The 25,318-nt window shown below is 46.1% G+C and overlaps 2 protein-coding genes across 3 annotated transcripts in view; both read right to left on the minus strand.

The window, feature by feature from the left end:
* LOC148316357 (exostosin-1) overlaps positions 1–20,189 on the minus strand; it is a 39,922-nt gene extending 19,733 nt beyond the window's left edge. Inside the window, exons 1-3 of the mRNA XM_088286403.1 lie at positions 19,820–20,189; positions 18,716–19,182; positions 17,658–18,421 (exon numbers count right to left, since the gene is read on the minus strand). Of these exons, the coding sequence (XP_088142529.1) occupies positions 17,658–18,421; positions 18,716–18,991 (1,040 nt within the window). The 5' untranslated portion in view covers positions 18,992–19,182; positions 19,820–20,189. The remainder of the gene's footprint in view (positions 1–17,657; positions 18,422–18,715; positions 19,183–19,819) is intronic.
* An 892-nt stretch (positions 20,190–21,081) lies between these two features.
* Positions 21,082–25,079, minus strand: LOC148316361 (sterile alpha motif domain-containing protein 12-like). Of its 2 annotated transcripts, none has more exons than XM_088286405.1 (4): positions 24,957–25,038; positions 23,249–23,402; positions 23,030–23,170; positions 21,082–22,948 (listed from the first exon to the last, which is right to left on the minus strand). In XM_088286405.1, the coding sequence occupies exons 2-4, from the start codon at positions 23,367–23,369 to the stop codon at positions 22,932–22,934; spliced, it is 279 nt and encodes a 92-aa protein (XP_088142531.1). In that variant the 5' UTR covers positions 23,370–23,402; positions 24,957–25,038; the 3' UTR covers positions 21,082–22,931. The 2 variants fall into 2 exon arrangements, with proteins under 2 accessions (XP_088142531.1, XP_088142530.1); XM_088286404.1 differs by having other exon boundaries at positions 21,083–22,948; positions 23,249–23,419; positions 24,957–25,079.
* Positions 25,080–25,318: the final 239 nt, after the last annotated feature.

Consider the following 25,318-nt stretch of genomic DNA (forward strand, 5'->3'; position numbering starts at 1 on the left):
GTGGACGCTTCATTATGTACACACACACAGTAAAAAAAAAAAACTCAATAAATACAGATACAAAATATCTTTTGGCAGATAATTTTGGCGCGCCCAAATAAAGAGTGAGGTTTGGAAGGAAGTTATTTCCGGGAAACTCCCGTGGAAAGGTTTGTGTGATTACAGCGAAAAGCTGCCATGTTGTTTTCAAAGCGCAGTCGTGGAAATGTCCAAAGAAAAGCCAGACACAAAACGGCGCACTCCAACTTTTTGCTCAACGTACATCCCCTGCCAATCCACGCTCGTTACATCGGAGGCGAACAACGAGGGAGGCGTGTCACCCGCCGTCACGCCGGCCTTGTCGGGCCCGACAAAACCAGAACAATATGTTGGTGCTAATGAGCGCGCCGTCATTCAACTTCCTCTGGTTTCCCCCCCAAACAATACGTCTGTCTTCACAACCCGCAATTATCATGTCAGGCTGCTGAATGGAAGTACAACTTTTCTCGGGCCTGCTAATGTGCATCGCAGCGTTTTTTTTTGGTGGCACTTTAAAAGTCACTGACGGGGTGGACTGTTATTAGTCTGAGTGATTCATTTTGGTGGCCTTTTTTAATGCAATTAATAACAAGAGTCAAACAGAGTTGCCAAAGGTTTGGAGCGCAGCTACGCAAACATGGTGAAGCAGCATTTTGCTGTTGTGCTGCAGGCAAAAAAGAAGAAGCAGCCATAAGCGAAAACAATTTGAACAATTCAGCTTTTGGATGCCTTGTGCCATTTTTGGGGTGGCCAAAATGAAATTCAATTCATTTGAAACGTGACTTTTTCCAAGATTCTTGGGAAAAGGAAACGGTTCCACCAGCGGCAATGTAACCGCACTTGCAGGTGTTTCTACACACGTCATATTTATGTCGAGCGCAGCGTCTGCCCTCCGGGCTGGCGTCACGGTAAACGGAGACCCGCGGTTTGCGGCGGGGCCAATATTAGTTAAGTATTTATTTACCAACGCAGCCGGCGGCGTCCCGTGAATTATTCATCTTCCTCGCTCGCAGGGAGTCTGTCGGCAGCGGAAAGGAAATCAATGCCAAACGACGACGGGCGGCAGGTCGCCTACCTGCGGCCCGTGTAAAGCGATCGGGTCTGCTGATCGTGGGGGAAATGGAGTCTTGGTTGGGGACGTGAGGGGAGCGCTTCCGCCGCTGTCTAAGAGCCGAAGCGACGGCGAACTCGGCGCGTTGCGGCAACATGAACCTGCTCACCACTTAACGTAACGTCTGACAACAACCACTTCCGATGGAAACACGACGGCGTGACTTGTTATACGAACGCCCGCTTGGAAAGCTAGTTTGGAAGATCCGATGATAGCTTAATGCTAACAAACAATACAAAATGCTATAGACAGGCTAGCAATTAGCATTGCGTGATGTATTTTAACACACTGCTGCAACAGAAGGAGGCAAATCATTTAAAAATAATCATCGGCATATATTCTTTATCCTCCGCAAAGAATGATTTGAGATCCAAACAAAATCAAGCTCATATGTCAAGGCATCTCTGCATTAAGCAATTCATCCTTGATTTTCTTCCCACTTTGACGTGTCTGTTCGTGTTTGGCATCAATCACTCAACCGCCTTCCCGCCACTCTCCAGTACGATGGAGACAAACGGAGGCGGGATAATTGAGCGTTAACACGAGCGCCGGCGAGATGAATGAAGACGGATGACGAGCCCTCTCTCCCCCTGGACGTCTTTTGTCCCTCGCGGACAAAGTCCATCGCAGAGTTTTTTTTTGTTTTTTTTTCCCTGTCTTGCAAATTTGTGCACAAAAAAAACGCAAAGGACGGACTTTAAGAAAACTTTGTGTCATTTAAAAAAATTACATTGGAAGAGGACTTTAAAAAAATAAAAAAATTCAAATTAAATTATAAAAATATATAAAATATAAAAATAAAAAAAATTACTTCGCATTCGGAAAAAAAAAAAAATATCGCATTTGAATGATTTTTCTGAATCATTTAGCACCAGATTTTTGGGGGCTGGGAAGAAAAATAAGCAGAAGTGTCACGTATGTGCAAGTCGTAAGTAAGTCCAAGCAAGGCAATTCCTCAAATGGGCTTGACTGGAGTTGAGTCATGTGACCGGAGTCCGCCTCACTCGAACAACAACTGCCGTAATCGTGTCGCGATGAGGAGGAGCACTCCGGAAAAGAAAATTGAGGAAGCAACGGGCGTTTTCAATTATATTCCGAGGTGCAGCGCCTGGAGGAGACACGAGGGCAGAGAATATAGGGACGATCCATCACGTAGACACTCGGCTAGCACTGTCTGAGCAAAAGAAACAAAAAAACAAGTGGAGTAGGAAAACGAACAAGCACACAGGAAGATACAGCGGGGTGCCCTAAGTTGAGATACTTCCCGATAAGTCCAAAACTTTAAACACACGGCTCTCAAATCATTTTTCCTCATTGACAAGAATGGAAATGACATAAATTCGTTCCGGCCTACCTGAAAAAAAAACACCAATATTTACCGGGTAGGGCCCAGCCTATGTGGATTTAAAAAAAGAAATTTTAGGCCAATATCGGTTGTGAAATTTGGCAGGAAAAAAATGGTGATGACTGATGAATTGGCCAATTAATTAAAAACATAAAATGGATAAAATGACTTCTTTGGCCCTTTAACACTTCCAACAATAAAGACGTGAATTACAAGCAGAAAATTGAATTATTTTATGAATTTTGGCTTCCAACAAAGGCAGAAAAATAGGGCGAAGTTTTTGCGAAAAAAAAAAAAAAAGTGATGGTATGCAAACGTCTCGCGAACAATAGCGGTTCCGACGTTTCGATTTTACTGGCACCTTCGTCTTTGGCCATTTCGCTGCTCTTTGCAGTGATTATTTCTGTTAATCGGAGCGCGGCGGCAGATAATTGACCCAGCGCCAGTCCTCCCGCTCATATTCAATTCATAAAGCCCATTTCATTTATTTTCGCTCCCCGCTGATTGAGATGATGATCACATTACATCGCTCCGCCGGCCTCAGAAGATGAGAAATGAAGATTTAGGAGGGAAACTGATGAGTCACCTTCCTCGAGAAACGCCCTCAAAGTTTTCAAGTCGTGCAAATATTTTGGAGGAGCATTCCAAGATATTTAATTGAGCTTTGAAATTAAAGTCAGGTTTGACCTGCATGATTAAACTTTGATTAACTATACAGACATTGAATTTGATCTGAAGTCCGACCAAGTGAACCAAAACTAAAAAAAAATGGATGGGAAGAACGTCCTGTAGCAATGCACGTCCACGTGGGATGCGCTCATCCGGGAGGGCGAGGCATGCAGGGAGGAGAGGGTTGCGGGGTGGCGTGGCGTTTAGTTTCGCAGCGCCATCAATCAACGCGTAACGACGGAGGGCACGCTGTCAATGACAAAATGGAAATAAACAGGACGGCGACGGCGGCGCATCCGATTTGTCCAATCAGACGTTAGCGGACGCCGCTTGTGTCGGGGGAGGTGAGACACGGGGGCAAGTGAGGCGAACCCCCCCCCCCCCCGAAGACAGGAAATAGAAAGATGAAGTCAAGTGAACCGGCGGGCATGTGTAACCTTCAGCATCAATCTCGCCGTTCTGGACATCAAGCGATCAATCAATCTCAGGTGTTGTTCTGCAACAAAGCTACTAGTTTGACTTATCAGTCATCTTGGTTACGTGACTTCATTTACTGAATGATAATAAAAAAATAATTTTTAAAATATTTTTTTTGGGGGTCCTCGTTCAATCTACAAGCAATAAATTCATCTTATTTTACGAAATGACAACATTTATTATACAGTTTTGGTTTCATGGGTGAGGCAGGAATCTCTCCGAGACTGACAAAAGTGAGCGGCCGCACACCGCACGGATATTTTCCACACACACACACACACACACACACACACACCCCAACACGTTAGCACCAGAGGTCCCCGCGGAAGCGTTGCTAATATGCACCACCTGTGGGGTCACATCCCATTTGTCAAACCGCCAGCAGACGACCGGGTTGCTGAGCACTCACTTTTGGGAACCGGACACAAATGCGCGCACACACACACACACACCCCATGTTACCTAGTGTAACAGAATTCACAATAAAAAGTGTCCCGTGCAACAGGGGTCAGTGACCTTTTTGAATCCAAAAGCAACTTCCTGGCTACTCAACAATCTTTTCGTCTTCGTCACCCGACACACGTCAGCTTGGAAACAACACGCAAGGTAGAGATGATCAGCGTTTTGTGCGCTCCGCCATAAAAAGTAGCAGGGGAGAGGGAGGGGGGCGCAAGCGGGGGGGGCGTGCCAAGGTGGAGGTGGCGCTGTTTGCTAATTGGGCCTAATTGTTGGAAACACTGACCCCCACCGATGAGTCACGCGTGCGCAACGGTATATCTCGCGTGTGCCGCTGGAAAGGCTCGGGCCACATCTAATTACATTCTCTGTATTACGCTTGGACTACACACACACACACACACACGCGCACGCACACACTGTGACATTTAAATATCAGTTTAAGGTTAATGCGTCTCCCCGGCAGATGGATAAACCCCCCCCCTCATGTCATTGGGCTCCAGCCACATTTACAATGACAAAGCAAGCAGTCACAGGCTCGTAACAGGCACAAGCGCAATTTCAATTCAAGTCAACCGAAGTCGGAGAATGCAACGTAATCATGCAAAAATGTGCGGTGAGCGTTTGAAAACGTCGAGAGTGGGGAAAACGGCAGAATTCAACGATCATCTCGAAAATGTATTTCTTGGCAATATTTTGGCGCGCCCAGAACGTATCGCAGAGATTTACTTTATTTCCTATGGGAAGTGCTGCTTTGGATTTCGTACGAGATTTATCGGCGCTCCTCAAATTCCCTCGTAATCCGCACCGGATTTCCGCCGAGTAAACTCCTCATGCCACGTTTAGCCCGAATGCCACGGGTGAAATAATGGTTGAGCGGGGGGGGGGGGGGGCAGAACAGCGGCTTCCCGCTTTGCGTCGGACTCGGATGCTGTTAACCAAGCCGCCAACGTGGACTTTCACGCCTCAGAAATTAAATCATCAGCCGAGGAGGCGGCCGCGAGCAGAGTGGAGCCGCCATTAGGTTAATGAGCTGTGAAATGAAATGTATTCCTTCGCAGAAATCCCACACACACACGCAAGCCTAATGAACTTTAGGCGGTCGCCATCAATTACCTGCAGCCCCGCACTTTTACGACCTGGACTCGAGCACTGAACAAGAGCGCACTTAGCGGCAGCATGTGCTCGTTATTATTTTGCCTCACATAAAGCATAGGAAGTACAAATTAATTAGGATGTTCCCAATACAGCGCAGACCCGCCTTCCAGGCCGAAAATGGTTCAACAGGAAATTGGACGAGATAAAAGAACACATGAATGAGCACAATTTGAGGATAGAAATGTCATAGAAATTTGAAAAAAATTATTTGGAACAGTAAATTAGCCAGATAATAATGTTGAAATAAACCTCTGCCGTTAGCATGTCTCCTGTGGCGGCTCAATGCAGGGATGCCAATTTTTATGAACAAATTGGTACAGAGATTGCAGCCAGAGGGCGGGGACTGACTGGCAAAAAAGGGTCAAGTGCCCCAAAAAAAAAAAAAAAAAGCGTCTTGCACTTTAAAAATGAATGATTTGAGAAAATGTTTCAATTTCCCAAACACAACTCACAAATTTCAATTTTGTTATGACGTTTTATTATTGTCAATGTCAATCTTACGACGCTAAAATATGACGTCAACATTGCTTCTTAATCACGCTTCTAGTTATTTCTGGATGCTTTGCTATTTCAACGTTTTGTTGGTGTCACAAATTGTTCACACTCACGAGTCAGTTAGCTCGCTCTGACAACATTTTTTTTTGTCGGTTTCAAAATCATAACGCACGCACGCACGCACGCACTCACGCACACACACAGATCCCAGCGCAGTTAGCTGCCAGGCCAAGCAGCAAGATTTTCAGCAGCGGAGCAGAAGGGGAACAATTGTTTGGATAGCATGCGAGAACGTGAGCGTAATCCCGTCATCTGGATCGCTCTCTTAATCTCACACACACGCCCGCACACGCACACAAATCAAAGTAAATTAAAGTACAAACTAGGGCTGAGCAATTCAGCGATTTTTGTGCTGTGTTTTGTCACACGTACCGAGAGGCGTCTCGATGACACCAAGCGGACGTTTTTTTTACGGCGAGGCTTTCGGCTTTGACGCTTCTTAAAATGATCAACGCTCGGGAGGCGGGAAAACAATGGCGGGATGGACCCAAAATGAAGGGAAAGAGCGTCAAAGCAGACGCCGTGATGGCCCTTTTAGGACGAAAGTTGAACACATGCGCCACAACAGACAACAAGAGTTCAACTATTCTGAAAGAAAACGGAAACAAAGAAGAAGCGGCGTGGACGAGCCGCACGTCTGACAGTTTGGGCAGGACGGCGCCAAACCGGCAGGCAATTACGAGCCGGTCCGTCGGCCCGGCCGGCCGGCTGCCATCTTGTCTTCAGGTGCCCTTAACAAGCATCGCTTCACGCACACCGTGCAGGGAAGGCACTTCAAGTTTTTTCTCATCCCGTGACGGTTTTGCACTGTGTTAAGGTTTCAAACAAAATGGTGGGCTTCAAATTAGGACCATCATTTATGACACCACGGCTGGACAAATAATATACAGAACTGAGGAAGTAAATCTGCCTGGCAACACGAGCGAGCTGAATTCTGATTGGATAAAAATTCAACACAAGGATATAATATGACATCAGTTTGTAGAATATGATCATGATTTCTTGATTATGTTGGGCCAGCAGAGAAGGCTTGAAGGCCTTGACCGCCAACGATTTCAAACCAAAGTTGGTGTTTAAAACATACGATTTGAGGTTCTACTTAAGTTTAGGTCAGCGTTTCCAGTTTCAAGCCTCGAGCAAATGAAAAAAAGGTTGAGCTCATATTTTAGCGCTGGTTCAGTCAAGGCAAAGCAGACGTTTCCTATCGCGAGCGCGACGCCCCGACCGGAGGCCGCCCCCGTTTGTCACGGCTGTCATCCAAATCGGCGCGCGGCTGACACGAACGGAGACATTTTTGACGGCCAGCGCATCCGAAGGGCAAAACATCCAAACATCCAGATAAACTTGTTAGCCCCCCAAAGCGTTTTTTATGGAGGTGGGAGGAGTGGGGGGGAGTGGGGGGGCGAGTGAGGCTCTCTTGTCAGCAGCGGCTTCTTGACTGCCGAGTCTGTCGGGATGAGTGAAAGCGGCACAGTCGGGCTCCAAACGTTAGCGCGCGAAAAAGATGTTCATGATTTGGCCCGCTTGCGACGTGACCGCTAAATCAAGACGTGAACTCGTGCCACCGGTTTCAGGACAAGGTTGGACATTTGAGCGCTTTTGAACGAACTAGGAATTTCACATTTAAGCTCGAGTTCGTGTTCCAAACATAAATCACCACAGGAACTCTCTGGGTGAGCTAGCTCGGGATGCTAATGCTAACCGAATCGTGTTCGGAGCCACCGCCACTTCAAACTCTCATTTGAAATCGGAATCCGAGTTTGAAAACTCCAGCCGTGACACATGTATGAAAATGAATCTTTTCTTTGGAGAGTCAGCTGGTGTGGCCGCTTTAGAGCGCCTCGTCGTCAGCCATGCGTGAGCACACGTCAGGCAGAGAAATGGGGCTGAGCTAAGATGGGAGATTTTTTATTTATTTTTTTAAATAAGTCGTACCTGACAGCCAGCATGTGGACCGAGGGATCGTACCATCATGGGTACTTTAGAGCGCCTCGTTCTTGCGACCAGGATAAAGCTCAAGAAATATGCTAAACAAAGTAGCATCCATTCTAGTAAACTCAAAACTTCTTTTTTGACACAAATTTTCATAATTGCCAAATATTTAAGAACTCCAAAGCAAAAGCGCACGAAGGGCGCAAAAAGCAGAGGCTCGAAAATCCGAATGCGCTCGCAAGGCGGAATAAAGCGGAGCCACAGACGGAGCTTTACGCTAACTCGACATGAAGGCTGCTTAATAATACGGCCGGCGTAAATAAAAGAGCGTGCGGGGGCTTTTTGCAGGGCGTCGCGGGACTCGCCGGGGTTGCTCCTCAGCCGTTCCGCTGTCAGTTGCGGTTGCTCAGCCTGCGCAGGCCAGGCCGTCACGCAGGCGAGGATGCGTTGGGACAGCGCGACTGGCAACGTTTTGAATGGAACAACAAAATCAAGGTCAGAAAAGCCGTCTTTGCGCTTGTCCTCAAAAAAAAAAAAAAAAGTTTTCCCTCCCTTCCCAGTTCATGCGTCTTCGCCAAAGCTCGGCGTCGTTAGTTAGCATCGCAAAGCAGATTCTTGTGGATTGCCCTCAACCAAGTGCCAGCGCCAAGCTTCGATTTGCCGTTAACGCACTCCAGACATCAACAAAAATCAACATCGGCCAATTAAGTTGCGGTCTCTCGGGGAGGTTTTCATTAAGGCCAACCAGACCCCTCGCGCCGCTCTTGAATGGATATTATCGGAATATTGTCAACCTTAACGTCATACAATCAGTTATCGATGTAAGCAAAGTGAGGGCAGATTTGAAATCTACGAATGAAAATATTTTTTTGCAAACAAGCACTTTTTCTCATCATGGCCAATTTCCGGACTAAATTTATGATTTTGAACTGTAGCAGATTTTGACCAACATGGCATCGTGATACGTGACATTGCGATTTATCGGGACTTTTTTTTTCCCCAGCGGCGGTGCTTAGCGGTTTGTTGATGGCAACTGTGTGGCCTCCAGTGCCATCAGTGTAATATTCATGATGCGCCTGTCGCGCTCTCGCTCGATGTCATGTTCCTTTGTTCGCTCTCATTACGGCGCTGTCCTGAAAATGACAAGGTACAAGAGCCCTTTTTTTTTTTTTTTTTTTTTAAATCCCGCATTCATTTCCTGTGAAGGAGCAGAAGAGGATAAAAAGCCCGATGAAGAGATATTATCGGGAATGGAGGTTTTGTCAGACTTCCAGCTTTCACTTCTCGCTGTGATTTTACAGACGAGGCATTTTTGGGGGTGGGGCTAAAATGGGTTTGATTGAAAAAAAAAAATAATTAAGTGTTTTGTCTTTTATTTGTCTCGTTTTGTGATAAGAAAGTCCTTTCGACAATTTTTCCTCAGGGGAACTTGAAAAGGATAACAGCCCCTTCACAAGTGTTTTGCTTTGCACTTGGCGTCTTGCCATTGAAACAAAGAAAAAAATAAAAGTCCACGAACATTTGGACCGCGACCAACATTTGGAGAGTTCAAATGCAAATGCAGACATCTCCAATTTTGCGCGGCTAGTCGTGCATGGCTGGCTCAAGGATGAAGTTCATTTTTTAGTTGGGATTTTCCAAGTTATGATGTTGGACGAGATCAAGAGGCTAACCTTGTTTTTACAGACACGAATCATCCATTTGTCAGAAGCCGTCCGCGTTGTTGAGTAATAGACTTTCTGGGCAGAAAACGAGCAGTTAAGGACGAGAACGATCAGGGCAACAAATTCCCAGCCGGAGCGCCGGTGCGCTCATTCGAGGGCCATTAGGCCTCTTAAACGAGACGGTTTATCAGCCGGGATCGGACGTTCGTCGATCCACGCTCATCTGGCTGGATCTATTCGGTTCATCCCAGAAAAACAAGAAGAGGAACCGCGTTATTAGAGAAATATCGATTGGGAACTCTTCCAGATGCTGAACACCAAGTGTGCCATTTTTTTAAATGATTATTATTATTAAGAAAATAGCAATCTACGCATTGTACAAAGTGGCAACATAAGAATGGAAGGAATTAAACACTGTCCATGGTGATGAATTCATTGCGAATCCTTTTGGTGTTCACAACTCGGCCACTAGAGGGCAGTATAATATCCAATATAGTATATGCCATCGTGACTTCATAAACGAAGAGTTTCATGACGACTAAGTAAAGACACTCAGCAAAACTGCTGATATGTTGGTTGTTTTTTGCAGAGGATAAAGAATATATGGCAGTAAAAAAAATTAAGGAAATAAAATTAAAAAGAAAAAAAAAATCATCCAAAATTAGACAGAGGACAAAAGATTAAGAAATAAGGCCCGAGTCACTCCCTTTGCGCTTCTTTGTCCACTAACGGATTCATGCAAAACAGGCGTGTTCTCGCAAGACATGTTGAATGATCAATGCGGTGTCGTTTTGAGTCGCCAAAAGCCAACGTTTGGCAGCCCCCATTTGCACCAATCATTATCTCAACCATTAGCCGGCGTATTAGCTACCGGAGGCGCGTCTAAATCAGCAACATATAGACTTACCAACACACACACACACGACAGCAAAGTCCATTAGGGCGCAGCGCACAAATCAAGCAGGGAATATAAACCCGCCGGTGAAAATGAATATATGCAAAACAGACTGAAGTTGCTTTTAAAATGTCAATCCCGTAAGAGCGCCGACTTACGAAAGAAGATACGCTCAGCGAGGCGGGCCGGATGTGATGTCAGCAGGTAAACAGAGACGCTAAGTGGACTCCAGCGAAGGACTTCACGGAATTGCACTGGAAACATTTCTCAGGATGAAATCCAATTTGGACTTAAAGCAAAATTTTCTGGCAGTAAAAATTCAACATTGGTGTGCCAGATAGCATGGTAAAACACGACTCGAAAAAATTCTGTATTCTAAAACATTGACGCGCAATATAAAAACTTGAAAACTAAAATGTATGCTTCAGTTCAATAACCCCCCCCAACACACACACACACACACAAAAAATGGCTGAACACTGAACAGATTTACTTAGTTGTTTAATTTCACACTTGATGGGTGGGCCGGCACTCCCGAGCCGCAACTATTTGTATACAAGCAATTAAAAAGTCAATCTTGCGTAATATGTCGCCTTTAAGAGGCTCTCTACAAGTAACGATCGTCAGGGGAGTCTTGTTAAGAACGATGGCGCTGCCAAGCGCTTGTTCACTGTGGCGAACGTGGCGAGACAATTTTCTGTTTGATGGCAAATGGACGGCGTGTCGTCTCCAATGCGCGCACACATAAAAAAAAAGTGGACTTTGAAGGCGACTACTCCTCTGCATGGTTAAACCGTCATCTTTAGGCCAACTTCGTCTTTTCCGTATTCTATAAAAAGGTTTGCTTTTCGTCGGCTCGTTGATGGCGCCGCGCTTCTCCGACGAGAGCGAAACCTGGCGCTAATGTGCCGCGCGTCTTTGAGTGGCGGATGCAAATGACTGTCATTTCCTCGGCCAAACGCACAGCTGGAGAGGCCCTTTAACACGCACACACGCGCACACACGCGGACACGCAGAAAACAAAAGACATTAAAAGTTTCCGCCTGTGCTCTGCACACCATCGACAAGAAATGTTTTAACACAAGACGGCCACAACCTTGCTTTGATTTATTTGCCTCTTTTCCTGCTTCTTCACCTCCAGTGCGTGCGGGGGGGTGCGTGCGTGTGGGGGTGCGTGTGTGTGTGCGTGGGTGTGAATGTGTGTGTGTTACATCCAGCTCGAAGTTTTCTGTGTGTTAGCCAGGACTGTTTCATTGATTGTGATTTTTGTATGAAATGAACTCCGTGAGATCTATCAAAATGTGTCCCATTGTTTGCTTTCTGCGGTCAGCGCTGACGCGGACAAGAGACGCACAAAAAAAACACCAGAGCCACCGAGAGGAAGATGAGGCAAGTGGCACAATCTTTACAAAGTCACTGGCGGCTCTATTCATCAGCGTGAATTATTCATGGCACAAATCTGAATGGGATTGTTAGCTGAGCTTTGTAGTTGGATTTGAAAAGGACAAAACAAGCACACAGATGATCTTTTTTTTTTTTCTCCCCCGGATGGCTGCAGCTCTGCAGCTTACCGTCGGCACCATCTGGCCGGGCCTCACCAGCGCTCAACAGATCGCGCCCGAACACCACGTGATTCCGCCGCGTCTGTTGTTTGACTTTTACGGTCAGCTTTATGTTGACGTTTGGTCTTGACGGCGCATCGACGTCCGTTTACGTATCCCGTGCGCGTGCGTCCCAGTCAGCAGAAAGCACATATGGCGCCATTAATATGAACACATTGCTGACACATATTGGATGAGCGAGCACTGCAAGCAGAGTCGGTGCCAATTCACATGTAAAATTGGTCCTGATCCAATATGATTTTAAAAAAAAAAAAAACGGTGTATATCATCCAACAGTGTTTGTTACGATGGTTTAGATTCCGACAACGACTATCATGACAAAGAATATAACGACGGGGGATGTCACGACAAATTATATTACGGTGATGTACAACATATATTGGTGATCTATAAAACGATGTGTTACGACAAGTTAATTAGACCGTATACTATGCTGATTTATATTACAATTACCGTACGTATATAATGTTTTGTATGTTACGGCAACAGATGTTGCAATCTTTTTTTTTTTTTTTTTTTGAGACGTTTGCCTAATTACAGCAAAGAACAATGCAAACAGGTTTTTTTTTTTAGGTTTATTTGTTTTTTGTAATTGATCTCCATAATTCAATGCCTTCATACGTCGACTATGGCAGTGGTTCACAAATGGGGGTACTAGCACCCCCTAGGGGTACTTGAAGGAACTGCAGGGGGTACGCAAAATTTGATCTCAAAGAAACATGCAAAAAAATCCTTCCAATCCTATTTATAATACAAATCTGATCCCAAGACAACGTGTGGCCATCGCTCCGATATGCTGACAGCAGAATTTGGGGTTTAAACTCAAAAGTGCACCATCTGTGTTCCGACACATAAAGCGACACGTCCCGAACCAAAATCAAACGTTGGAAGGCAACCCGGGGAGCAATCGCTGGACTTAAAGAGTGAATTAAGCAAAACAAATTGTGATTAGTTTGGCGCCATTCGTGGAACCGTTTCCACCGTTGCTGCTTTGGGCTCGTTGAAGTTGATTAAAAACGATATAAAGCGACCTTTGGAGAAACCCGGGTTAAAGAACTATGAATTACTTGGAGCGAAAAAAAAACGCAATGTAAATAAAATCAAAGATTACCGCGTGTAATCAAACAATCAAAATGGCGCCCACGTGCCGACATGCGATATAATTCTTAAAAGTGACAGAAGACGTGTATTGTCTCATATAAGATAAAACGCCATCAATGAGGGATGGCGGGCGCACGCCTGCTCGGGCTTGGGTGGTTGGCCGCGTCTGCCAGCTGCGCTCGGCGCCACCTCTCTAATCCACCGCAGAACAGCCGGAGGCTTTCCAGCGCAATATCACATTTTCATAATGAGAGCCAATGAGCTGTAAATCCCTGCTGATGCACTTTTACACAGTCGCACAACACCGCCCGGCATTTTCCTTCCAAACATGGAGAAAAAAAAAAAAAAAAGCTTTACCTTGACCAAGGCAGAGGCATAAATTCTTCAAAATATTTTCTATGACGAAGGCCTTAATTATACTTAAACTAAAATCATTCGCTTGCGCAGTGCGTGAGGTTATCGGAAAACTGTGGTTTTCTTAAAAATGTCAAATATTCCACATCTCCCGAATGGTCTCATTTTGTGAAGGAGAGGTTGAATTTGATAGAAGTGGCCTTATAAAAAATGGATTCTTTCAATCTTTAAAGTGTTTTTTAATTTTATTTTTTTTATTTTGGGAGTTTCTCCAAAAAGTTTTTTTTTATATTTTATATTTATTTTTTCTGGGTTTTTTTGCCTTGGCGGAGGTCCTATCCTGCTGTTAAAAGCAAAATTCAAAGACGTGCCACGTCCAACGTGTATTGACTTTTGTTTGGCCGACTTTCTTCCCTCTGTAATTCCGCCTGCCGAGGCGAGCGCGGCTGGCGACGGCGTGAAGAGCGAGAGAGAGCAAAGGAAGCGGGAAGAAGATGGTAGATGACAAAAGAGATGAGGGCAGAGAGGCGGCAATGCGCCGGATGGACGGACGACGCGTGTGATGGAGTGGAATTTAGACTGCGGCAGGTAGCGCAGAATTGAGTGCCAAGGCCCATCACACTTGAGAAAAATGTCCGACGCATGCAGGTTGTTCTCCCAGGTGGAATTAATCGTTTTCAACTCTCCCCATGTGGAAGCCATGCTCAGCACTGAAAATGCCTCGAATCACGTATCTATCCAGACGCCCATTTTTGGGATGAGGGTTGGGTGAGAAACTTGGAAAAAAGGGTTCGATTAAGCGAGGCCGCAGGTGGATTTTAGTCCAGCCCACGAATTGGCCTCCGAACGCGTTGTCCGTTCCAGCTTCGGTCGGGGTACGCATGGGGGAGATCCGTCTCCAAGACCGGAGTTGCCCGTAGCTCAATAACACGCCACAAGGAGACAAGTGGGCGGAACGGGGGAGAGGGCCTTCACTTTTTATGAACGAGGCCGCAGGGTCGAGGCCGGAAGGCTCGCCAGATCACGGTCGGAGGGCAGGGGACTGACCAGGCAAAAAGGGTCAAGTGCCCAGCTTTGGTATCTATATATTTTAGATGCCGCATTATTGGCCAATAGGAAAGGAGTAATTGGTGTCAAGGATATAAGGTTGCACTGTAAATGTTGGAAACAGTACAAATTTGGACGACGGGAAAGATTTGGACTCTTCGGCGCCACTTTTTTGGAAACGTGAGCTAACTTGCGTCGCACAAGCTATGAACATGACGAAAGGAAATATCGCCTCCATCATTTCGGTATTACTGACTTTTGGGGCAAGGCTAAAGAGGCACATGTCCCCTTCCCCACTATTGAAGAACCTTTGGTGCCATCCACGATTTTCTTTCACGCTCGCCGCTACCCCGGGTCAAGACATGCAGAGGGTCGTGCAGAATGAATAGCGATCTATGTTTGACTTTCACGCGCCAAGAGGGGAGCATTAACCTCCATTCATCTGCTGATTGGCTGCCGGATCGATGCGGCTGTTTTTACTCAGCCGGCAGCCTTGACGAAAGGCCTTCGGCGTATTGATGAGTTCTCCCGCTAGCCCGAGAAGTCCGCCGGCTGCACGGCGGGCAGGAAAACGCTCTAAACTCCCAAAATCTTCACAGAAGCTCTAAAAAAAACTCCTAATGACAAGGAAATGATAGAACGTTGTATTTCAAACTGATGATGATTATTTTTTTTGGTTGTTGATCTGAAAACTAACCGGGCTCAAGAACACAACCCTGCTGCACACCGCCGCATCCGCAATCCGGTTGTGACTTCATCCTGGTTGTCCCTCTGCTTCTACCATCTCGCCCGCCCAACATTCCCTCCCACGTCTTGTACGTTTCATTATGCTGGCACAATTGTCACGCGCATCAAAGTTGTTTTAAAAAGTGTCTCGTCTCTGCTCTCTCTCTTTCTCTAGTGGGAAAGTGGCACGGTGTTATTATCCCTGGTGGTGCTCTTCATCGGCGCTCGCAGCAAAAGATGCACTTAGACAGCAGCAAAAGCTTTTTCCACGCTTTGCCTCGGCTTGGCAGGCGAGGACGAGCATGACGGCAGATAAGGGAGCAAAGCGGAGGACGGGAGGGGGGGGGGGAGTAAGGAGGTCGGTGAAAACGGACGCGCCATCACGTTGGCATTTGCTTTTATTACCTTTTGCCCCCCCCCCGCTTCCATCATGCATCTTGAACGCTGCAGCTGCCAAGCACACAGATGTGACAGCAGCTGTGTGCGGGAGACGCGGACGTGTGTGTGTTTGTCTTCAAGCCATCTTTCACGCAGTCATTTATTTTAAATGTTACTACTTCTCATTCCTCTCTGGGCGACTATTTCAAATTGGACTCAATTAATACATTGCAAAAAGCAACATATGATCTACAGCATATTTGTCTTGGGTGCGAAATTGTGATTTGTAAATCACCGTAACGACCAACAGATCCCTGAAGATGGCGGCGTTGCATCGTGAGAAAAGTTGGAGTGAATGGCAGATGCCATGTGTAAAAATAAAAAAATAAAAAACTCAACTCGAGTCATGCGTTAAATCAGGGTCGCATTAATCTGCCTTGAGCGATGATTAAAAAAGGCTCTCGAACGGTTGGCAATACGTTGAAATGCGCTTTGAGTAAAGAAATATTTTGCAGCGGTCACCTGGCCTCCCCCCGTTTACGTACCCGCCGACAGGATGTGCATATTGACGTGCGTAAACAGCACCATTCCGGCTGCCAGTCACCACTTAAAGATTTTAAAGATCGGGAGGCGGCTCGTTTGCACGCTATTTGACTGCGTCCGCGACACCAAAAAAAAAAAAAAAAAAAAAAAAAAAACAATCAAAGGGGCTGAGATTTCAGGAGCAACAAAAATTGTCGACAACGCCACAGCCTCGTTGTTGCGAGTTTCGGATTGACAGCGAATTTAGTTCCCATAAAAGGGCTGACTTGACTGTTTTGTTTGATTGCAAAGCAGCACGTGAATAATATAAATAGAGAAAGAAAAAAAAACACTGAAAGCCGCCGAGTGTGAAATTGGGATCCACTTTGATAATAAAAAGCGATCATGCCGCGAGAGCAAATGTGCTAATTACTTTTCGTGAAGGAGCCTCTTAAGCGCGCTGTGTTCATTTGCGCCTGCTATTGATTAGCAGCCTCTCACAGTTCACGCCGCTCTTTTATTTTCTGTAAAACTGATTTTATGAACCGCGACGGAGAATCAAATCATTTATTTTCCTGCCATTGAGACCATGAATGCGCCAATGGACTTTTATGTTGCGTTTTCATTTTTTGGAGGCTTTGTCGTCCTTTAGAATTTCCGGCGCTGGGCACTTGACCCCTTTTTTGCCGGACAGACTCCCGCCCTCTGGATGCGAGTCTCGACCCTCAGGCCTTATTTATTAAAATGGTCGGCCCCTGACCCTGTTCCGAGACGGACTGCCCAGCTTGAGTGCTAAAGACGAAGAAGTGGAGGCGACGATGTGAGCGAGGCCGGACAAACGTTGGTTATTGTCATGCCCACGCTTGTTGACTCACTTTACAACCGCACACGTATGACAAAATGGAAATCATAAAATGGGGAAAAGATATTGAAGCTCACTTTCGTGCTAGTGTAGCGAATGCTAAAATATGTAGCAGATGACGCTTGCGCAACACCAAAACTTGCAGACAATGTACCCCCCCAATCTAAGTGCTGTCGCGTTAAAATTTTCACAACAGCTCCTGTCGCACTCGTCCGCCTGCTGACTTATAACCTAAAAAACGGAAGCCACAAGCGACCACCGCCCTTTTTCACGCTAACAAACCAGTTGGCCGTGACTAAAATAGCCCACCCGGAAAACTTGGAACAAGACGTCACCGATTCTCGGCATCTTAACTTTCAAGGCCGATAAATGAAAATCTGGTATATTTTGGCTCAGATCACATTGCACTCGGTTGTGCTGGTGGCCCTGCGTGCAGAAGCACCATTTGATTCCTTGTAGCAGCCAATGAGCAGTAAGCTGCCTGTTTGCTTTTTCACCTCGAGTCACACGCACTACGGGAGGCAACCGGCAACAGACTTTGCCCAAATTTGAATAAATGTCATCTACTCCAACTCACAACTAAAAGAAAACTATTTACCGTTGTAAACTTTAAAGAGATGTTTGTTTTCACTGAATTATAAGACATGCAGCTGAGAATGGGAGCTCCGTGCATTTTTTTGTTTGACTTCCGACTCGACATGACACGTTAGTGACGCGCGCGTGTGTGTGTGTGTGTGTGTGAGAAAATGCAAGAGTTGTTCTTACTTTGCGTATTCTCGGTTGTCGTGATCGCAACGGGCGTCTTTGTGCTTCTCCCAGTCCTTGCCGTGCTTGCAGGTGGTCAGCAGAACAATATCGTCCCCGTTGTGGATGTGATACAAAGCGTTCCGGGTCTCTGAGCCAATCCCCGTCAGGTAGCGCTTTCCTTTGAAGACCAGCAGGTAGCGCCTGGAGGACGAGGAGGAGGTCGGCATGTCTCGGACCGCCGCCTCCTCCGTGCCTCCCGCTTTGAGCGGGTGGTCTTTGGAGAACAACGGGATGGAAATATCAAAGTTGGGTCTGAAGTTGGCCACGTCGGCGCTGGCCTTGGCCAACATGGCCTGGCCCACCTCGAATCCCAGATCCTCTGTGTAGTCCGGCCAGGTACCGGAGTAGAGGTTAAAAATCAAGTGGTTCCTCCCGTCGTTCCACGTGGGCAAACTTTGGATACGCGTCCTGGCGTTCTGGACAAACTGGGCCGACAATCGGTCCCTGTCCAGGGTGTCCACGGCCAGGATGAACAGGCAGGCCTTCAGGGGGTCGGCCGTGTGGAAGCGAGACTCCTGGATGGAGGACAGGATCTTACGGTAAGTGGCGGAGACCTCGTCGCCCCTCTGCGGCGGATAAATGTAGACGCCGAAGTGCGGCTGACAGCGGGCGAAGTCGAAGCAAGTTTCCATGCGGCAGCGTTTGTTCTTGTAGAGATTGTCGCGGACTGAACGTCGCTCCCTGGGGGAGCTGTGCTGGTGGTGCACCTGAGGACCGTCCTCCTGGAAAGTACGCAGAAAATGTCTTCAAGGATACGTCAATATTTAAATACGTAAAGGTGCCCATGAGCGTGGCCAGCAGGGGGCAGTATAAGAATGACGCATAAGATGCTTTAATTTTGAACCCCACTGGAGTTCTCACTCATCAGTACGGCACTAATATTGACCGTTCTTCACAGAGGATAACGAATATATGACAGGGAGTAGCGTTCTCTTGTCTCCATGTAAGACAATTTCAGGGATGCCCACGGCTAAGCCACGCTGCCACACTTCACCTTTAATCTCTATTTAGCGTACCTCCTGCTCTCCACCCTCCAGGTAGGGCCCCAGCAACCGGGTCAACTCAGTCCAGTGTCCAGGCAGTGGCGGCCTGGGGCGGGCCCGGTCCGCTTCCTGGCTTTGGCTGTACGGCTGGTGCTGGTCGTAGTCGGGGTACTGGGGCAACTGGTGGTGGCGGGACCACCGCTGCTGCTGCTGCTGCTCAAAGTCGGCAATTTGCAGAGCCCACATGTAGACCAGGAAGAGAAGAGCGACCCCCACAGACACGAGCAGGTACCGCTTCTTGGCCTGCATGTGTGCTGCGGGGGTGAGAAGGGGGAGGAGGAAATGGCGGAGGAAGGGGACTTAGGAAGGTGAACGGGTGCGCCAAGTTGGGGAGGGGGGGGTGATGAGGAAAGTGGGGCGAGGGGGAGGTTGCCTTAGGTCAGGTGGACCCACTTGGATGTCGCCCGAGCCACACCATGGCACTCTGGGATGTGGAGTCACTAAAGATGATGATGATGGGGGAAAAGAAAATCCAATTATTAAGATGAACCATTTCTTAACGACTTGTTTTTGAAAATGTGTATGCTTCTGTTTGAAAACTTATTTGCAATGTGTTCTAAAAGGATTATTGTTTCGGCCAAGCCCAAATTCCATCATCAATAGCGGGATTGAGTTCAGCTACTGACGCTCTTGTGTTGTGAGTGTACTTTAAATACATTTTCCATTCAATTATCTTAAATATTTTTCAATATACTAAATAAATATACCACAAGGTGAGGATGGGATCGACTGCTGTCGCTAATATTGGAACATGTGCCAGATCAATCTCATGTTGTGCAAACCGGTAACTAGTAAGTGGCAGCCGGGTCAAAATACCAGAACAGACTTTGGGGAAAGGTACACTTAAACATATTTCAAAATGTGGTTGTATTGGATCTCATTGAAATAGTGCTGTGGTTCCTTGTGAGAATAAATGTTTTTATCTTTCAGTAAATTATTGACATTTGAATGAAATATTAGTTGAACACGCTTTTTGTTGCTAATGTCCACAGTGTGTCAATTTCAGTATTTTGACTCATGCAAAAAGTTATATTTAGCATCACTGACGTCAGCGAAGAGTACATTTTGAGTGCCTACCTGTTTACTAGGGAACACCTGTGGTCGCGGCAAAGCTGGATGCTGCTCCTGCTGCTGCTGACCCCGCAGACTGCGCGTGCATTCCTCCGCCCCTGTGCACGCACGCACGCGGGCGCGCAGCTAACGAAGCCGCAATTAACGCGCTCGCTCACGCACGCGCGCAGCGTCGTCGTCGTTCACGGAGCAACGCCGCCGCCGCCACCACCACCACGAGGACCACACGCCGCCGCTCCTCCATCCGGCAGCGAAACTTTTTTTTTTTTTTTGCTTCTTTCTCATCCGCGGAAGACAACAAAACAAGACTGGACGCGCGTCCACGCCGTCGGCACCGTCACCGCCTCCTCCTCCTCCCGCATCCGTCCACACGAGTCCATCCTAGAGCAAAAATCCAATCTCGTCACTTTTTGGTGGGTTGAGTCCTTATCCTCATCGTCGGCATCAAGAGAATCCAGTTACTGGATCCACTTCACGGTCCCGACTTGATTGACAGGCGGCGGAGATTGCCTCAAGGAAAGTGGACGCGCGCACATGCGCGCCTAAATGCGCGAGTCCTCTTTCGGCTGAGAGCAGCAAGCAACATCTTCCACCCACCCAGCAGCACGTGAGCGGGAGACGCAATGCTCGGGAATTCCGTGTGGAACTTTATTTTTTTTTGTGGGCCATATTCCTCCATAACGAACTCCGTTTAGAAAAGTGTGAATTTAAGGGCGTCTGGGAGGTTAGGATCGCTTACTTTTGTGATGATCAAAACGAGTTCACGTTCTCATGTCAGCGTCTTAAATGTTGAGAATGAAACCGATGCTTGCGACAGGACATGTTATTTGTTATATGTTCAAAAATGTGATATTTTCTCGAATTTTCTGCAGGAGGCACTTTGGTAGGCGATTGTTAGAAAGGATTTTTTTGCATTAACTTCTACTCATTCGACACAGATTGAACTTTGGACGGTCAAGCGGTGATTCAAATGGGTAACCACTTCGCCAGCTCAACATCGCCCTCTTGTGGCTACTTTTTTGCAGCGCTTCATCAACGCGCCACTTCATTAGGTACACGACCTTTGCAATGTTTTGTAAGAAGAATATGGGTGATTGTTGGCACATGCAGAATAGGGTGTAACCGCTTTTTAAAAAGAACGATGATTCTTGATTTAACAATGTGATATAATTCCTCGAATTTGTAGAACAAACAGGACATATTGTAACATTTCACTTTCCCAAAGCAGTTTTATCAGCCTTTCAAGTCAACAGGGTTCGTCCTTTAGATTAGTATAAAAAAAAAAAAAACAAGCTAGGTGAGGATCACATCATTGAAAAAAATAAAAAAATAAATAGCAAGTATTTTTGCATGGAAGAAGAAGGGTTGGATGAGAAGAAAATTCTCCGGGCTTTTTTGGGCATTTCAATTATCCAAACGTCCCTCCTGTACGCCGCCGCCTGTCGTCCCGTCAGCGTTAATGTTTTAATAGCGCGGCAGTTGCGCTTCAGCGACTAACCGCGCTGAAAAATTCATGCCATATTTATCCACGTGAATGATGCCTCATGCATTTCCAAGGAGACAGGAATTAGCGCAGCGAGAGCAAGGCATGATGGTCCTGAGGTTGACGCCTCACACGTCAAAGACATCAAGATGACACCTGCGCTCGCACCCGACTTCCTTCGTTTTTATTTAGAGAAATGTATTTGTCACCTTGAGTCTGGGGGTTGTTACGTGTCGCTTCTGTTTACTTCAACAGTTGTCATATGAAAAATATAGGGGCGATTGTTGTCTAGTGTAGGACATTGCCAGTACTTGCTAAAAATCTCTGCCACTCCCTGTTAACATTATTGGAGGTCTTCACAAGCTCCATGAGCACTTTGATTGTGCAGGATATGGTAGATTGTTGTCACATGTAGGACACAGGCTTTACTTTCCATACATGAAGCATATTGGAGATTGTTGTCACATGTAGGAAACGGCCAGTATTTGCCAGAAAAACCGTGACGCTTTTTTAACAGTGCCGCTTTGCAGCCTTCTTGAACAGTTTTCAGACAAAGCCAACGGGAGATTGTTGTCAGTTGTAGGTCCAAGCCAGTGCTTGCCAGAAATCTCAGAATTGACTTTTTGATATTGCCTTTTCACAGCTATAACATGGACATATAGTAGAGTAGAGTAGAGCTAAGAACACAGACCAAAATGCATTCCCGTCATTTGCTAGTTTCCTCGTAATTCACAGCGCTCTCGGAATTGCAATGAGGGGGGGTGGGGGGTCTGTTATTATTGATCGGACCGGCGGCAGCGCAATAAATCTGCGAGCGCTCGGGACGTCCGAATAAGAAATGAATCTTTGATACAAATGAGCGTCGTCGCTTCTGGCCCAGAAAGTCCAAATTGAGATCAAATTGAGCGTAATTGCCTCCCTCGGTTTTTCTTCTTCTGTGCGGTGACATCACTAAAATAACTGTGCATGGAGAAACTTTTCAAGTCAGATACTCTTGAGGTCCTATTTAGAAATGGATATGAAATTTTCAGCAAAGCGCGCGTGCGGCCAGCCGACGTGTGATATGATCCATGAATGGTTGGAAGCGCCATTTCTGCTGCGTAAGCTGGTCGTCTAATTAGCGCTAATTGACGGATGATTGGCGCGGTGCAAACACTGATCGATTGGCGTGCCTGCACTGGGACACTTCATTAGTCTCATTTGTCCTCCTCTAATTCATCCATATGTGACGCCTCCCCCTCCTCCGTGCACGTTTAATACTTGTGAAACCTTTGACATCAAATGTCAAGTCCTGATATTAAAAAAATAATAATAATAATAAAATGAATTTAAAAAAAAACTTTAATTAATTCTTATGTGCTTCCTAGGTTTGTAAAAATATGACATTGAGTAAATGTTTGTGACCGCTTGCTCGTCCTAATTGACTGGCCGACAACAAAGGAAGAGTAATACGAAGCATTTTGATAACATCTGCCGGGCTCCCGTTTCACACGGGAAATGACTTTTTCCCCTCGTCATCGATTCTTCTTCTCCAGCTAAGATGTCCGTCACACCCACCTTGTCAGCCGATGGATGGATGACCGGATGAAAAATGGGATGGAATGGGCCGGAACCGGAATTCTAAATCAACGTCTGCTACGCCGGAAAGCATTCTGCAAAAGACAGAACTTTTCTTAAAAAAGTGGAAAGTCAAGTGAAAGAACTTGAGCACCTCCGATCGCAAGCGAGCTCACCTGAGCAGATGTCGTCCAGTTCTTCCACCTCCTCCTGCACCCGGAGGAGGAGGAGGTCCTGCAACAGTTCCTGCTGTTGCTCCTCCGAGTCCACGCCGAGGAGGTGCAGGTGGTGCTCCCGTAGCCGCAGCAACGCGCGACCTACGCCACACCAATTATTATTATTATTGCGTTTAAAAGTTTGTGGTGACTTGTAAATATTATTGATGATAAAAACACCTGAAATGTCGTGTTTCATCACGGCCTTGTGGAGGACGCCCACTAGGCTGGGATAGCACTTTTCGATCCACTCCAGCACATCCGCCACCGACCACGACGACACCCGCTTGGACGCTTCCATCGCCGTGGTTACAGCGTCAGCAAAAACACCCCCCTCGTCCGACGAAAAGGCTACGAGTCATCATCAAGAGGACACTCACCCCATGTTCCTTTTATTGAGATTTAAATGTCACCGCAACAACGCAATTTCTTTTGATCAGCCCCACGACGTTGGGGACTATCATCACTTCAATTCTGCAGAGTCGGCGCTCGGGCCGTCATCATTTTAAACATTCCCGACATTTTTCAGGGTGTTATTATTACCATGCGTCACAGAAAGACCGGTATTGATTCGACTCAAGCAATTTGAGGAAGCTGAGGTGAGAGGTCAGGAAGAAATAAAGATAGGAGAACAGTACATGCTCCTTTTCAGCAGTCTCTCGCCACCCGATTGATTTTGACTACGTTACACTCGAGTCGAAAGGTCCTTTCCTGCGCTGGACGATCATCTTTAAACCTCATATTTTGCTATAAAATGTCAAATCAAGAATACTATTGATTTGACAGGATTAGCCCACGTTATTTTTAATCACATATTTACAGTTGATTCGACAGAAAGCCGGCAAATATTTAACATCCGAACTGATGAGTTCCCGTGTCCCCACTTGAGGGAGCGGCGGGTTCACTTCAGGTGTGCCGGCAAAATTGGCCAACATGGGACAACATGAAGACAAACCAAGAGTGAAATCCGCTGACGTTCCTGGGAGGGGAAAAAAGTCATGATTGCAGCAACAAATGCTCCTGAGGGTGGACAAAAAAAAAAAAAAAACAGCTAAATTGTTGATGTGACCTTTCCAGTGAAATGGAGGAATGTCATTTCCCGTGTTAATTAGTGGAGACGGCACAGTCACACTGGACTCATTGGCATACACTGGGAGAACATTTAAGGACTTTAAAAGTCAAGGTGGCGGTGAAGATTTTTTTTTTTTTCACAATTTGTTCCCATGTTTCTTCTAACATCACTGTTATTTATGTATATGCAGTACATGTGAAGTGCTTCGTTTAACACAACTATCTGCTGTAATATTGCATTTGTTAATTGTATTGGTGATTTATATAACTTGTGACGTGTTCATTTTTGTCACATTTTCAGCAAAAGGCAAGACAAGCAAACATTTACTTGGTTTTAGAAGTCCAACTCTGAAGTCGTTTTTTAAACTGCTTCAATGGCGCCATCTTGTGACAAGAAGAACCTTCTTCAGTGGACAACGAGTTTCTTGCGCCACTATTTGACACTTTAATCGGTTTAACAATGACTAAAAACGCTTTTTTTCCCTATTTGTGTTAAAAAAAAAAGACAAGTCGCCATTTTGCTTTCCTTGCGAAACAGCCACATAAGACGAACAGATGTGACAACATTCCGTCAAGTTGTGGTGGCCCAACTAGGCGCCGAAATGCTACAGTTACAATCATATTATAATTTAATTGTCGCATTTATGAACGTTTGAGCATTTAAAAAGACAACCAGCAAAAAGTAGCGAATCTTTTACGGAGTCTGGTGACACAGTGCGCTAGCAACGTACCGAACACAGCAAAAGTGGACGGAGTCATAGTGAACCTTTTAGTTGAATTATTAACTAAAGAAATATTATCTTGAGTGCTTTTTTACCTTCTTCCAGGTAAGTGTTTTCGAGTTCTTTTCAATGGCGCCACCGTTGCTTGCCTTAACTTGTCCACGAGGAAGGCGACCACCTGGCCGTAACCGCGCCCCCGTCAGGTGCGTTCAAGTGTGCTGGAAGTTTACAGATGATTTTTTTTTTTAATTAAAAAATGAAAAAGAAGCAGGAAAACTCACTTTAGGTTTAAATAATCAATCAGGGATGAATAAGATTGCAATATTTGTGTATTCAGTTTTGTCACGTGGTTATAGGCAGAGAATACTATTCGTTTGTTTTCTGCTTATTGAACAACATGGCCATTTTTTAAATAAAATACAATGCTATGCGAAAAAGTTCATTATTGAGAAATATG

This window comes from Idiotropiscis lumnitzeri, chromosome 21 (assembly GCF_059441095.1).
Source record: "Idiotropiscis lumnitzeri isolate Australia: NSW breed Sydney's pygmy pipehorse chromosome 21, RoL_Ilum_1.0, whole genome shotgun sequence".
In the NCBI taxonomy this organism is placed as follows: Eukaryota; Metazoa; Chordata; class Actinopteri; order Syngnathiformes; family Syngnathidae; genus Idiotropiscis; species Idiotropiscis lumnitzeri.

Excerpts from the sequence above, each read along its gene's own strand:
- LOC148316361 (XM_088286405.1), bottom strand. The coding sequence starts at position 23,369 with ATGGAAGCGTCCAAGCGGGTGTCGTCGTGGTCGGTGGCGGATGTGCTG. Across the intron at positions 23,171-23,248 it reads GATGAAACACGACATTTCAG|GTCGCGCGTTGCTGCGGCTA; the intron begins GTGTTTTTATCA and ends GGTGTGGCGTAG.